Source organism: Calonectris borealis, chromosome 21 (genome assembly GCF_964195595.1).
Source record: "Calonectris borealis chromosome 21, bCalBor7.hap1.2, whole genome shotgun sequence".
Taxonomy (NCBI): Eukaryota; Metazoa; Chordata; class Aves; order Procellariiformes; family Procellariidae; genus Calonectris; species Calonectris borealis.
The window spans coordinates 1,141,368-1,155,149 of record NC_134332.1 but is presented as its reverse complement, the minus strand read 5'-3'; the positions used below and the strand labels follow the sequence as shown (position 1 = coordinate 1,155,149).

Genomic DNA, 13,782 nt, shown 5'->3' with positions numbered 1-13,782 from the left:
TGGGGCATCCCAAGCAAAGAAAGCCAACGGAGCGGTTGGCTGTATCCCTGTGTCCGGTTAGCAGCAGACGGATACTGCGGCTGCGGATCCTGCTCTCCTCCCCGTCCAGCGACCTGCACCCCCGCGGTACCGCAGGTCTCCCTGCCTCGCGGGCGGTGTGTTTCCCACCCTGCACAGCTCCGAGATGCAATATTTCCTGTTCTCGTCTTCTTTTTTCTTGCTAGCTTCACATGCTGGCCTTGGGCCAGGGTCATTTGACGAGCTCCAACACATCAACATTTCTCAGGGCAGGGATGTCAGGGTGAAAAGGCAGAGAAGTCCACCATGAAGCTATTTAGAAAGGCGAGGAAAAGAAAATGGCACTTGCGTTGTAAATCAGAGAGAAAGGGGGAGAGACTATTTGGCTGATGTGGATCATTTTCTAATGTTGGGAATACCATCAGGTCATTATTAGTGTTTTGGAAGACTGAGTTATCTGCGAGTTGATCAGGAGAAGTTTTATACAAAACTACTTAAGCTCTCAATCTGGTCTGTGCTTTACGGGAAACATTTTGGAGAGGATTTTTCAAGCAATGCATTAAATCAGAAATGTTTCTGAGACAAAGTGAAGAGCGAATCCTTCTGCTTTGAGACTATCAGTCTAACCTGCACACGCTTGATTCATACCATGATGCTGATGTCTCAGCTGCTGAGCTGCTCAGCACGTGTAATTCAAGAGCACTTTGGATTCTCCGTAGTTATACCAAATAAGATAGAGCTGCAGAAGCCTTAAGAAACTCTGTGTGACCTCTGACATCTTGTTACCAAGCCACAGGGACAGATGGGTCTTGGAAATTTTTAATAGGCTTCAGCCATCATTATTCTTTGGAAATGCATCCACTTTAAGGGCTCTTTTCTGATTTTTTTTTTGCACGATTTAGATGGAAAAGCAGTGGAACGTGGCTCTCCCGTTGGATATACACGAAATCGATATTCAGGGACCTGGATTTTTGACCATGCATTGAGATACACGTCCGGTATGTGATGGAAGGGTGTGAAAGTCTAACCAGGGATCAGGGAGTAAGGGAAAGCTCTGGATGCAACGGGTGTGTTGCCCAAATTCCAGCTGTGAGGCTCAGGAAAAGCCTGGCAAAACGGAATGCACCAACTAACCAAAAACCTTCCCCATCTCCCCTCCTACTACAAACAGCTTTAACCTGCATGACACATCCTGATGTGGACAAAGTCCGAGCTAAACCACGACCACGGTGGCAGTGTCCAAGGCAACACGGGCATGTTCTTTGTCAGGCCTTAACACGTAGCGACGTCTTTTGTTTTTTCCACTTCATCTTTCCTCCACCCTAATAACACATTTATTGTGGCAAGTCATCCCTCCTTTCTCTAATACGAGGATCTGTGCCTTTGCCCCCCAAATCGTGGTGGTGTGGCTGTTGAGTGGTCGCGGTGCCTGCAGGACTGTAGATCTGTAATGCACCTCCCTTACACCCTCCACAAACGCGCTGTCCTCCTGGGGCAGTGCTCTCCCGTCCGCACCTAGGAGGTGGGTGGAGGTACCCCCCTCGAAGAAGATGACTCCAGCCTTTCCCGGGTTGCACTTGAGACCAGGGTGCTTCAGGACATCTGCACGAAAGCACCGGCCATGGGACCTGCCGGTCCCCGTCCTGCCTTCGGCTCCTGCCCTTGCGTTCCAGGCGCAGCCCCTTGCATGAGGGCTGCAGCACTGGTTTGGTTTCGTGTTGGAGAGGGAAGGCACTGCACCGTGACCTGTACAGGTTATACTCTTCTTGAAGAACTTCTGCACAACCAAATGCATTTATGTGCCATAGACTATCTCCAGAGGAAGGGGGAAATACAAGAAAAATGGGGAAAAAAAATCAACCTAGAGGCCCTCACTGTTTTTTACGTGTTTTCCCAGTGCTCTGTGGACGCAGCGCTGTTTCGGGGTGTGGGTGGGCGTCAGTCGCATTTTGCTGTGGGTACGGCTGAACCTCAGCTGTTGCACAGGGTTAGTGGTTGGCAGGGCCCAAGCGATGGTGACTGCGCTCGTCTTCTGGCGGTGCTGCTTTGGGGCTCCAGCTGGAATAGTTTTCAGGAAAGAATTTTGGAGGTTGGTGATGAATATAATGAGCATGGCAAGTGAGGGCTGGCAGATGCTGCCGACTTGCTGATACCCAGGATTTCACTTAGAAAAGCCTGTGTGGAGTGACCACGGGTGATGACTGTCCCATATATGTATATCTATATATAAAATACAACTAGCTACGGTAATTAAAAGGCTACGGAGCAGATCAGACATAGTCAACTGACTATAATATCAGTATTTTAGAGTATTTTTTCAGATGTGTACTCTTGTGTATCGGACTGTGGCGAATTGCCTTTCAGCATCAATGACAAAGTAGCCTCCCAATCTCAAAAGACAGTCCCAAGTGATGCTAACAATGATGGGCAGGGAATTCAGCGCTGTTACGAATTGGAAGGAGGGTTGTTTTCTTCCCAAGCTGTAAGCAATAGGGCATGGGAAGGGAAAAAAAGAACATGGGTGTAGCGTGTTCAGAAAGCACGGTTGGTTTTGTTCCTGGAAAGAGTAGCACTGGGTAAGTATTACTGTAAAATGATGTTTGGGAATATTTATTTAGAGGTGTGTGTGAATGTTTTGTTCTTGTTTGTGGCTCATCCCTGAGTTTTACTGTTTTGCATGGTCAGGAAAAGATTGTTTCAAGGTTGCATGAGGAAGCATCCATGGAAATGAAATGCTACAAAATAATATTCAGCCCTTCTTTCTCCCTCTTCCAGTAAGTGCTGCTCTCGCCCTACTGAAGAGCACAGATAGGATCACAGTTACTTAGCTGCTGATGGACAGCTAAGAAATGCAATACGTTCTGCAAGTGAGAGCTTGAAAGGTGAATTTATAGCCTGTTCACCAAGTTGGAGCGGGGGGAAAAAAGGTTGAAACAACTTACATAAATAACAAATTTAAGGAAATTTCTGTCTGCCTGTCCAATAAACAGAAGAGGCTAAATTCATTGCATAATTTCATCATTACAAATGATTCTCCCAGCTCAGTTTCTCTGGTTTCATTTCAAGTGACTGTTTGCAGATGTGCGTTTTCTGGAATTAGAGACACAAATTGAGAAGAGAGACTACTGTGGTCATGTGCTTTTCCTTAAAAAGGTCAAAAGTTCTATTTGTATCTATTTGGTTTCCTCTGGGTGGATATTTACCAAATCTCTGTGGGTTTCTTGAGAAATTTGTACATTGTGCATTTCTTGAGAAATTTTGAAAACTCCTTGCCTCAAGATAACATATTGCCTTCTTTTTTCAGATGAAAAGCTTTTTTTCCCATATACTAGGAACTTACTGAAAAGTAATTCAAAGTTATTTCTGTCCGTAGGAAATATTAGTCATTATTATAAAATTATAAGTCAGGCTATTTTGAGAGTGGCCCCTTCATGTTAGCAAAGTTATAAAGATATACTGAAAATGTAAGTTCAGGGTAATATGCCAAGGAATCTTAAATAAGGCTGAAAAAAGAATTGAGTCTGGGATAGTGATTTCCTGCATTTATCTCCATGAACCTTCCAAAAATTACTTTGCTGGAAACTGCATTCTTTTGTCCCCAGTTTATGGATAAGTATGTGGCGAGGCTGTTTTTCCTGATCTAATATGGTGATGTATACTTTTCTGTCTTGTTTTTCAGGGTCTTACGAGTGTGGAATATGTGGGAAGAAATACAAGTATTACAACTGTTTCCAGACCCATGTGCGAGCACATAGAGGTATCTCACTCCTGCTCAAATCTTTGGGAATCCTGGGGTAACATGCAGGTCCAGGCGATATTTTCGGAAAGACCTTGAAGATTGCTCTGCTGCTTCTCTGCTTGTCACCAGCTGTTCTTTCGGGTGGCCCATTCACAGGACAAACTTTGGGGCTAAGCTTTGTGGCTCTCTACTCCAGCAATATTTCTTCTGAGGTCAGGAGCAGCTCTTGCGTTCGGTGCAGTTATTTACTGCACGGGGCTCGCTGGGGGCATTGCTGTGTGTTGGGAGAGCTGCAAATCAAAAAGTTTCTCCTGGCAGATGCCACGTGCCAGCAGTGTAGTTACCGGCGCAGGGGTCGGCGTCTCCCCGAGGTGCTCCGCGCTCCTGCCCAGCTGGGTGGTTTAGTCCATCCCTGTTGACTCAGGATGGGAGGATATCAAATCAGATATTGGCATTGCCATACTGCTGTATTTTTACGTTAAAATCAAAGTGATGCTTGAACTCACCCCCGTACCCCTGCTGTCAGCTGAGGTCACTTTCCAAATGTATTGTTTGTATGAAATATCTCGTGCTTAGTCAGGAGTGACTTTATTTGAATTTTCTCCAAGTCTGGCCAATTCGATGTTGCTTAATTGCAGAAATGTGAAAGTTTTGCGTGGTGTTTTGTACAATTAGTGTAGTTTGTATAATTTGGAGAAATACGTATCTGAAATAACAGAACAACAGGGACTTGAAATTAGCTCATGAGCCTTTCAGTGGTTTTATTTTCTTTCACCTGAGTTGAGGTCTGTGTCAGACTTGTAGGAGCATCTGCTTTAGCTCCTCAGTTGTAACTAGCAGTATCAGTGCACGTGGTCTTCAATAAAATGATTGACTGGAACGTCTAAAGGAGCATAAAGGAAACTCCCAGTGAAAAGTCTGAAAATCCAGGAATAATGAAGGCTAATGCAATATTAAATTTTAAATGCGTAAACTCTCAGAAGTCAGCAAATGCACAGCTGAAAAGTGAACATGCATCCTTAACTTCCCAGAGTTTTTCACAGTCTCATAATACATCCTTTAATTACATGGTTGCATATTTCTCATGTGCTGTTTAACATCACAGAGCTTCTTCTGTATCCTTAGATACATGCAGAATTGTTTTTCGATGCTGGTATTCCTTCCTAAATACCAACAAAATTCCTGAAAGTCCTTTAAATGTAACTACAGAGTAACTACACTCTGCAGTTTAAGAAAAAAATCCCTAAAATAATAGTGAGCAGCAGTTATTTGCTGACATGCAGAATGCTTTACTATTGCATCACAGCATTGCAATAATTTTGCAATAATAATTGCAGTATTTAGATTTGGGACAAGGATTGCTTTTATTTTACTTCTCTTCCCCAAGCACTATGGGATCCTTCATTCAGCTGGAATTTTAGGAGCTATGTTAGTATGAGGTCACCTCCTAGTGTGTGATCCAATTGATTTGTATTTATACATTTATTTATATTTTGATCGTGAAATCAAGCTATATATTAAATGGTCTGGATGCATCAATATACACATGTACAATTGATATCCATAGTTTTGTCATGAACTCAGTGGAGACATGACTTTACCTTTTGCTTCCAAAGCCTTTTTTATATGTAGATATAAGATGCCATATAAGATGGAAATTTTCAAAATTTTGAACATGGAAATTTATTAGTAATTTTCACATCACTGGTGGAGAAGCACAATTTATATATGTGAAATTTAGAACATGTTGTTTTATGTTGCTGTAAATTGATGCATGTAGTAGCAACATTTAAAGTGCATTTGAATTGCCTTAAGACAATAAAAATCAAAATGAGATATTTATTCATGTACACTCCTCAACAAGAAATCAAACTGAAACTTGATGCAACTCTGTAAATGTGATTCTCCCAGAAACAGAACCTGAGCTGGCAGTTAAAGCAGTCGGGAAGTGTACCTGTCTGCAGAGAAATAACATGCCATTGAATGTGCACGTAAGGTATACTTAGGAAAAAAAAAGAAAGGTTTATATGGAGGAAAGCCCTGTGTGATATTCTCCAGTGAGAATCGTACACAGAACTGTACCAGTTACAGCAGTGGAAATAGTTTAAGACTGCAGGGCTGAAAGAAATTTCTGTGAAAGATGCTTTTATTGTCACGCGTATCTAAGGTTTCATGTAGAAGGGGCTGGTATTGCACCATCATAACAAACGTGAGATAACTTGGTGGTGACACGTACAATTGAGGATGTGATTCTGCACTTTGCATGTTCTCCCTCTGTATCATCAGTCCGTGTCTTGGATAAAACCCCAAGGCACTGGCAAGCCAGCTCTCCTAGGTCTGCTTGTCCTCGAAGCGCTGAAAATTGAGCTCCCTTGGCCTATTATGTGCAATTATCAGCTGCCAGAAATTCAGATCCTGAATCTTTCAGTCATTTCTTTTTGGCTGGGCAAGGAAGGAGCCGTATTGCAGTGGCAGGACCTGGCATTCCCTCTTTGCCTGATGCATTTTCCAAGCGTCAGCCGCGGTTTCCCCGAGGGCTGGCCACCCATCAGTCCCCTAACATCTGCCTTTCCCTGAAGGTTTGACTGATCCTGGGTACACTCACCAGCTCAGCGTTAGAGTAGCTAGAGCAAACTTGGGCCCCTTTTTCTTCTCTTTAGCTGTTTTCTTCCAGGACTTTGTGGGCATTCAGGCAGAAATATCTGCTTTTTGCGATTTGCTGGAGGATACACCCCTTCCCCCTGAATACCCCTCTGCTTTTTGCTTTCTTGTGTGGTTCCTGTGTCACTAATGGTCCTTGGCCAAGCTGGGGTTGGTCCTGCAGGTGGACAGAGCTGGTGATGCAAAAGGTTCAGCCCATGGGAGAGAGATAGTAATTGTGTTGATCTGGTTTGGACCTTTGGGGCAGAACAGCTGAAAAAACCATCTGTCTAGCCAGCCCCACTGTCACCATTCAGTGACACAACTTCTGTCCCCGGGATGGGAGATTTGGAGGTCCCAAGTCGTCCTTGCTTTGAACTGGGTTGTTTCTAAGCTGGTTTTTGTACAGCTCGGTGTCCAGTTTGGAGCTGCAGCAGATAAGCTGGGGGCTTACGGCTCGTGGCCAGCGCAGGTGAGAGCTCTGTTGCCCTCTCTGCTCTTGCAGTCGGTCCTTACTTGTCAATCACTTGTTTTGCCCTGTGCGAAACTTAAATTTCTTCTCATCCTTTGAGCTGTTCAGTTCCATATTAAGACTCTCACACTGGCAAGATCTCTAAAGGTTAAAAATTACATTTTTCTTTGTAATGATCATTTTTGGGAGAAATTTCCTGGATTTTTTTTATATCTGCACCTGCCTTCTCTCTACATCTCCATGGTAGAGAAGCTGTGTTGCAGGTGACCTGTGTTCTTTAGGCTGAGTTTTTTTCTTGTCTGCCTTCAGGAACGGGTGGTTTCTTGTTGGAAAACAGGGCATTTTCTTAGTTTCTTGAGCCTTCCCTGTGGTGCTCAGCATTGGCTGGAGAGCGATTGATCTCCTGGCAGTTTGCAAGTGCAAAGGGTTGAGGCAGCTCTTGTCCAAGGCGTGCTGCTTTGCAGGGGCAAGTTCCCTTTCTGCTTTGCTCTGAAAGCCGAGATGCAGGCACGGAAAACCCCACGTAAAGAGTTCTGCAAAGAATCAGAAACGTAGGTAAGACATTCGCTCACTACGTTTTATCAAGGAAGAAATGAAAAGGTTGCGTTCCTTCCCCTTCGCCTCCCCGAAAGGCACAAATAAAATAAAAAAGAAACCCAACAAAAAAAGTTATGTTGTCGAGCTGAAAGGCTCCTTTGTGAGCGGTTGTGCAGCCCTGCAGGATCGCAGCTCCTTCCTCCTGCAGAGCTGCTGGAGTTCAGCTGGAGCAGAAAGGCTGCACATTCCTGGTGGCGATGGAAGGCTCTGTCCCAGCGATCGGCGCTGACAAACGTTACCGCTTCGCCTACATGCAACCCAGGCCTTAAAAATGTGTTGCTTACAGTGCTTTTTGTTTAGCTGTGTGGGGTTTTTCAAGTCGTTAAAAGGTTTGGATTCCCTTCAGGGGCTAGTCAGCTAGAAAGTTTTGTTTTGTACGGTTGGGTCGTATTTAAGCAACATGAGCAGCAAAACATCTGCATGTTTTGAGTCAGGAAAATTATTTCACTTTTAGATAACTCAAAAAAATGGCTGAAATTACTTTATTAGACTTTCAAACAGTAAATTTAAAAACCTCTGGGCTGAGGCCAAGCAAGGGAGATTTTTACCCAAGGAGAATTCTTCAGAAAGCAAATGAAAGAAAAAAGCAAGGCTCAAGTTTAACCCTCGCAGGATATATCGCCTCTGTCCTAATAATTGGTGGAAGTTCTCTGTTTCCAGATAAGCTTTTCTGGGCTGAATGATGATTTTGCTCAAGTTGTTTTTCTTTATTATTTATTTACATTATTTAGTGGCTGCATTGCCTCCCTGTGAACCGATCAGCTCTCCGTTACCCTCCTGCATGGGTGTGCCAGCCGAGGGGCTGACCTACCATCATCAGAATAGATGCTGAATGCACTAGAGCTGTTGTTTTCTTCAGGTGAAGCTTCTGGTTTAACCAATTGTTAAAAAACTCCTCAAAGCGTTTAGAGTTTCGTATTAATATTTTCCAAGAATGCATTCTGCTTGATTCCAAAAATATGAAAAGGAAGATGACTTGTTCAAACTGTGAATATGGAAAAATGCTTTTTTCCAAAGTGCACATTTTTGGAGTCTGAGTTGGAGCAGTTCTGTGACTGAAACGATTTTGAAGTGAGACGTTGAAGATTAATAGCAAAATAACCATTCCTGAGGAAAGATGGTGTTTCTGAGCTGAAGAAAGTTGGGTTTCATTTGTATGATTATCTGCTACTGAAGAATCATAGGATTTTGGGGGGGTCCTTTGCCCTCTGTGCTGCATCCCAAGCATCCATTTGTTACTGTGCACCTTTCCCAGTCTGCAGCAGACTTTTACAGGGGATGCAGGAAGTTACTTGAGACACAGGAGTTAACTTGCTTATTTTCCAGCCTTCCCGCCAACCTCCCTACTCTCACTTACTTTTGCAACTTTCTCAGAAATCGGTCTTTTGTTTTAAAGCTGTAATTACTTGGTCTCAGCCCAAAGGTGATTTAGAGTGGGCTGTTAGGGGATTTTTAGGGTGTTTTTTTATTCATGAAGACTTTGGCCTGTCTTATGACTAAGAGTCACAACATTTCTTAACACAGTTCAGAAATGGCTGCTCCTTAAACCTTTGTGCGTTGCTTGATTCTTGTCAAGTTTGACTAAAGTACTTTTTAAAGCTATTTAAATAACAGAAATGGCCTGGTGCATGCATAGTACATATTTTTTATGGTTTATTTATGCCGTTGTCTGTGAACGCCAGGACAGTATTTTGCAGAAGTCCTTTGTGCCACAGCTAGCTTTTTCCTTGAGTGATAGGTGGTAATTCAAACAAGTAGCAGCTGTGGAAAAATACAGGGGTTTGACTGTCGAGGTTTTGCATATGATACTGAGGGTTTCTGATCTGGCCCCTCAGTTTATGAAGTTGTGCCAAATTAATATCGTTGCCTAGAAAAGTGATCTAATCAGGCAGGTTAATCAAGTAGAAATGTACAAATTCACAAACCCACAATCATTTGTTTTTATTATTTTTAAGAAATAAGGAAATGAAATTCAAACAGTGTTCATTACTTAAGGTTGCAAATTTTAAATTCAAAAATGCTGTGACATTCTGCAGCTGTGGTTTTCAGAGCAATGCGAGCGTGATTCCAAGAGACAGACGGAATATTTTGAAACGTAGTTATGTTATTAGATAATGTGACATACAGTATATGCAATTTAGGATGAATATGAAACACTTCAAAATAGCTTGGAAATCCTAATCATTTATGATCCTTGACTTGTAACATTGGGTTTTGTTTTCCAGCTTGCAGCTTTGCCCATTGCATTCATTTAGGGCTTGAACGTGATCTTTGCTGAGTGCTTCTTGCGGTCTCACACGTTACAGTGGAAGGAGCTTTTTCTCCCATCTTTTCACGTGTGCCTTCAGTAAGACCAAGATAGAATAGCCGCAGGAGGGATTCTCATGGCCCATCTCTTGCAGGGGCTTTGCCATCGCTGTCCCTGGAGGGGAGGCTCGGCAGTGGAGCAGGCTGTGCCCTCTCCCGTGGGAGGCTGAGCCGGGTGCATTGTTCACTGTTTGCTTTCCTGGGTTGACAGCACTTGCCCAGGAATTAAGCGCAGAGCGATTTCAGCAAACCTTCAGTAGAAATTACAAAACTCATCATCATGAGCTCCGTTAATGACAGCGGGACCGTTAGGATGCGTCAGTCCAGTCAGCGCACACCTCAGCCAGGGCCCCTCCGCCCGGAGACACAGCAGGAGCCGGCCCGAGGCGAGAGGAGGGGTGGTGGCAGGGGCTTTCCTGGGGCAGAGCTGCAGGCGGAGAGCGGGTCCGAGCCGCGCTGGCGGGCGCTCCCTCACACCCAGCGCTTCTCCAAAGCCCTCCCAGGGCTCCCTGTGTGCAGGGCTGGGGTGGAGGTGTCCCTTCAAACCACCCGTTTTGAAACCAGCCCCTGCCACAGCTCAGAAAAGGAGAGCCCGAGTTTTGGAGGCTGACCCTAACGACTGCGGGTAGCCGCGGTTTAACAAACGGCCCTCCCCGCAGCCTGCCCCTGGTAAGGGCCGCCGGCCTTTCACAGCCCGCTCTGTCGGCAGCTGCCGTCCCGCCGAGGGAGCCCGCGCCTTTCGCAGCGGCGATGCTCTCGGCGGGGCGTCGCGGGCCGCGATGGCCGGTGCCGCAGCGGAGAAGAGCCGCGGCCGGAGGAGTGAGCGAGCGAGGCGCCGGGGACGGCTGAGGCGCAGCCGCGCGCTGTCGGACGTGGGGCAGAGTCGGCCGTCAGATCTAAGTGCAGCTCTTTCTCTTTGCAGACACTGAAGCTGCCTCAGGTGAAGGAGCCTCACAAGGCAGTAAGTACTCACGGCGCTGTGGGTGCGTAAGGGGGGACCGGGGCCTGGCGTGTGCGAGCACCGCGGGTGCGTTGCGGTGCACAGGGCCCCTTTGCGGGCGCCTTCCCCTCGGGGGTACGGCCAGGCTTGCTGACCGCAGCTCCCCGGCATCCCTCGCCCCCCTCGGGGGTTGGTGCGGCCGCAGCGCCGGGGGATGTGGCGGGGCGGCGCCCGGTGCGGGGAGCGGGGCTGGCGGGCGGTTTCAGGAGCCGGGGCAGGAGGCCGAGGGGCCGGCGGGGCCCTTCCCCGCAGGCCGGGGCTGCGGCGCGGCGGTGCGGCCGGCAGAGGGCAGCCCGCGCCGCGGAGATGGCGGCGGCGGTGGGCGGGAGCCGGCGGGGCAGAGCCCGCCAGGCGGCCGCCTGACGGCACGGCCTCCGCGGGAAGAGGGGCCGCGGCGGAGCCCGCGGCAGACGTTTGTCGTCGTCCTCCCGCCGTGCGGGGAGCGCGGTGCCCGCGGCTGGACGGGCTCGGCCGTGGTGCCTCGGGTTGCTGGGCAGCGTGAGGAGTGGGAGGGCGGGCATGAGCAGAGCTCCCGCCGCCCTGCTGCCTCAGCCCTGCCTCAGCCCCCACAGGGGAGACGCTGGGTGCTGCCAGCCTCTCTGGTGTGGTCAAGTCTTGCAGGATTTTTAAACCTTAAACCTACAGTTTGGGGGGGTGTGTGTGTCCCTGCCCTGAGGAAGGACGTGGATGAACCGGAGCGGGTTCAGCACAGGCCCCTGGGCTGCCGAGGTGAGGAGGGCCTGAGGCAGCGGGGCCTCTGCACCAGGGGAAGAGGTGGCAGCAGGGGGACCTGGTGGCAGCCTGGCAGCTCCTGTGAGGGGGTGATCGGGAAGATGGAGCCAGGCAGTTCACGGTGGCAGGAGAATGAGAGATAATGGGCATAAAGTGGAAAGAAGAGAGGTTGAGGCTGTGTTGAAGGAAAAACTTTTCCCCATGCTGTGGAGCAGGTTGTCCAGAGAGGTTGTGTCTTCTGCATCCTTGGAGGTTTACAAGACCAGCCTGTATAAAGTCCCGAGTAACCAGGGCAGACCCTGCTTTGAGCAGGAGGTCAGACCAGAGACCTCCTGAGGTCTCTGCCGACCGGGATTTTGCTATGATCATGTTAGGTGAGAGCCACAGGTTCCATTGGAAAGGTAAGTTACCAACCTTGGTAGTTACAGAGGGCAGCTTGGAACCACCAGATTTACCCTGGGTGGGTATAAAAATGTTAGATAAATAGTAAAGAAAAATAATAATTAAAAAGTACAACCATGCCACCTTTTTTGAACTGCTGTTTCTTCAGGCCCATTCTGTGATAGGTGAAGAGTTGGGGTTAGCATGGGTGAATCTTGGCTTTCTGTCTGCAGAAGGAAGCAGGACTGACTTCACTGCAGGCGGGGGGTGAATATCCTCAGCCCTGAGCCGAAACGTCTCAGTGGCAACCAGCCATTGCACAGTGCTTAACCACTCCTGGTGCCCACTGAAGGCTCTGCAGCTGGGTGCTTTCTCTTTCCGTTGACCCAGGGACATGTGGTGTCCAGCTCTATGCAGGGGATGGAGACTCCTTCCCAGGCTCCTGTCACCTACTCTTTTGTCTCTTTTTCAGTAGGTGCTCTGCTGCCCATGGTGTTTTACTTATCCTGAGTCTTTCCAGGCTCATCTCCTCGCCCTCTTGCTCTGAACTTTGATATGGGGCCCTACTGTGTTCTGGGCTAGGTTGTGTGCATCCCAGGCTGGTTATTGAGGTGTTGGACGTAGTATCCTTTTTGCCAGAGCTTGGGAACCACCTTGTGCAAAGAGTTGTTTTTTCTGTAAGTCAGCTTTTCCCCTTCTTACCTGTTGCGGGAATTTTTTTGGCTGACAAAGACAGGGCAGAGTGAGGTAGGGAGAGTAAGAGGGAATAAACGCAAAGGTTCATGCCTCTGCTGTGTGGGCAAACCCCATGTTGTTTGAGCCGTAGAAGGATTTTTTGGACATAACTGCTTCTTCTGTGGTGTCTGGATTTCAGGGAGCTGGGCAAATGGAAAGTCACAGGCAGAAGTCATCTCTGGGAGAGAAGAGCAACAAGCAGCTGGTCTCTGCACCAGGCTTCAGAGGAGCTGCCGTGGTAGCAGTGGAGATGGAGCAAGGAGCATTAAGAGAGGCAGGGACTGCTTCCATCTTCATGCAGGACTGGATGAATCTGGCCCCATCCCCCAGTGCAGGAATTACTGAACCCCCTTTTTACCTGCCACACTCATTGCTATCCAAAAATAGTCTCATCTAGCTGAAAGAGCTGGAGGCAAGACCAAGCCACCAGAGCAGGGAAACAGTGAGTGGTGGGCGAGGGGATGGGGAAGGAAGGTCCACCACAGTCATCCACCCCAGTGGAAGAACAGGCTGTGTGTCACCTGTCTTACAGAGTGAACATGAAACTGTTCGGCCTGTGCTGCTGTTCCTAAGTGCAGATGGTTGTAATTTCCTGACAAAGTCATCTTCCCCTCCTTGCTGCTGCAGTGAAATAGTTCAGCTGTCTTCTTTCCTCCCTGTGCCTTCCCCTCTGAGGCTGGATTAAATCCCTGGCCTACCCTGGTTGCCTCTGCATGGCTCTTCTCCTTTTTCCACTCAATGGCTTTCTTGTTTCCTTGTCAGTCTGTTTGCTCCTCATATATTTTAGGAATTTTTTATTTATCTTTCCTTTCCTGCTATTTTTGTTTTGCCTGCTGCTCCAGCGCTATTCCTCTGCGACCCGATTTGGCTGTTTACACCCGTTCTATTACAGATGTCTGTATTGTTCAAATCTTCCTTTGCTATTTCTATCTCATTGGGAACCTCTAGATTCATGGGGTCTGCAGGAATGGTTTGCTGTCTTCTTCCAAAATTTCTCAGTATTTAAGGGATCTTTAAGCAAGATCTTATCTTCTCTTGTGTGCTTCTCTCTGGGGCATAGATTGCATCCATCCTAAACTGGTGTGGATGAGGAGCTCCCGTGACCAGCAGTGGGTCCTTGGCATTAGTTAAAATAACTAGAACTGCAGGTTTTTCAAGGTT

The 13,782-nt window shown here is 47.4% G+C and overlaps 1 protein-coding gene across 6 annotated transcripts in view; it reads left to right on the top strand.

Moving 5' to 3' along the window:
* The window catches only part of ZNF618 (zinc finger protein 618), a 164,229-nt gene that overhangs the window by 89,365 nt on the left and 61,082 nt on the right, over positions 1-13,782 (top strand). For 4 of the 6 annotated variants that reach the window (XM_075170229.1, XM_075170228.1, XM_075170226.1 and 1 more), the window contains exons 4-6: positions 921-1,016; positions 3,698-3,775; positions 10,696-10,734. In XM_075170229.1, coding sequence (XP_075026330.1) covers positions 921-1,016; positions 3,698-3,775; positions 10,696-10,734 — 213 coding nt within the window. The remainder of the gene's footprint in view (positions 1-920; positions 1,017-3,697; positions 3,776-10,695; positions 10,735-13,782) is intronic. The other 2 variants (XM_075170231.1, XM_075170230.1) reach the window with 1 other exon arrangement.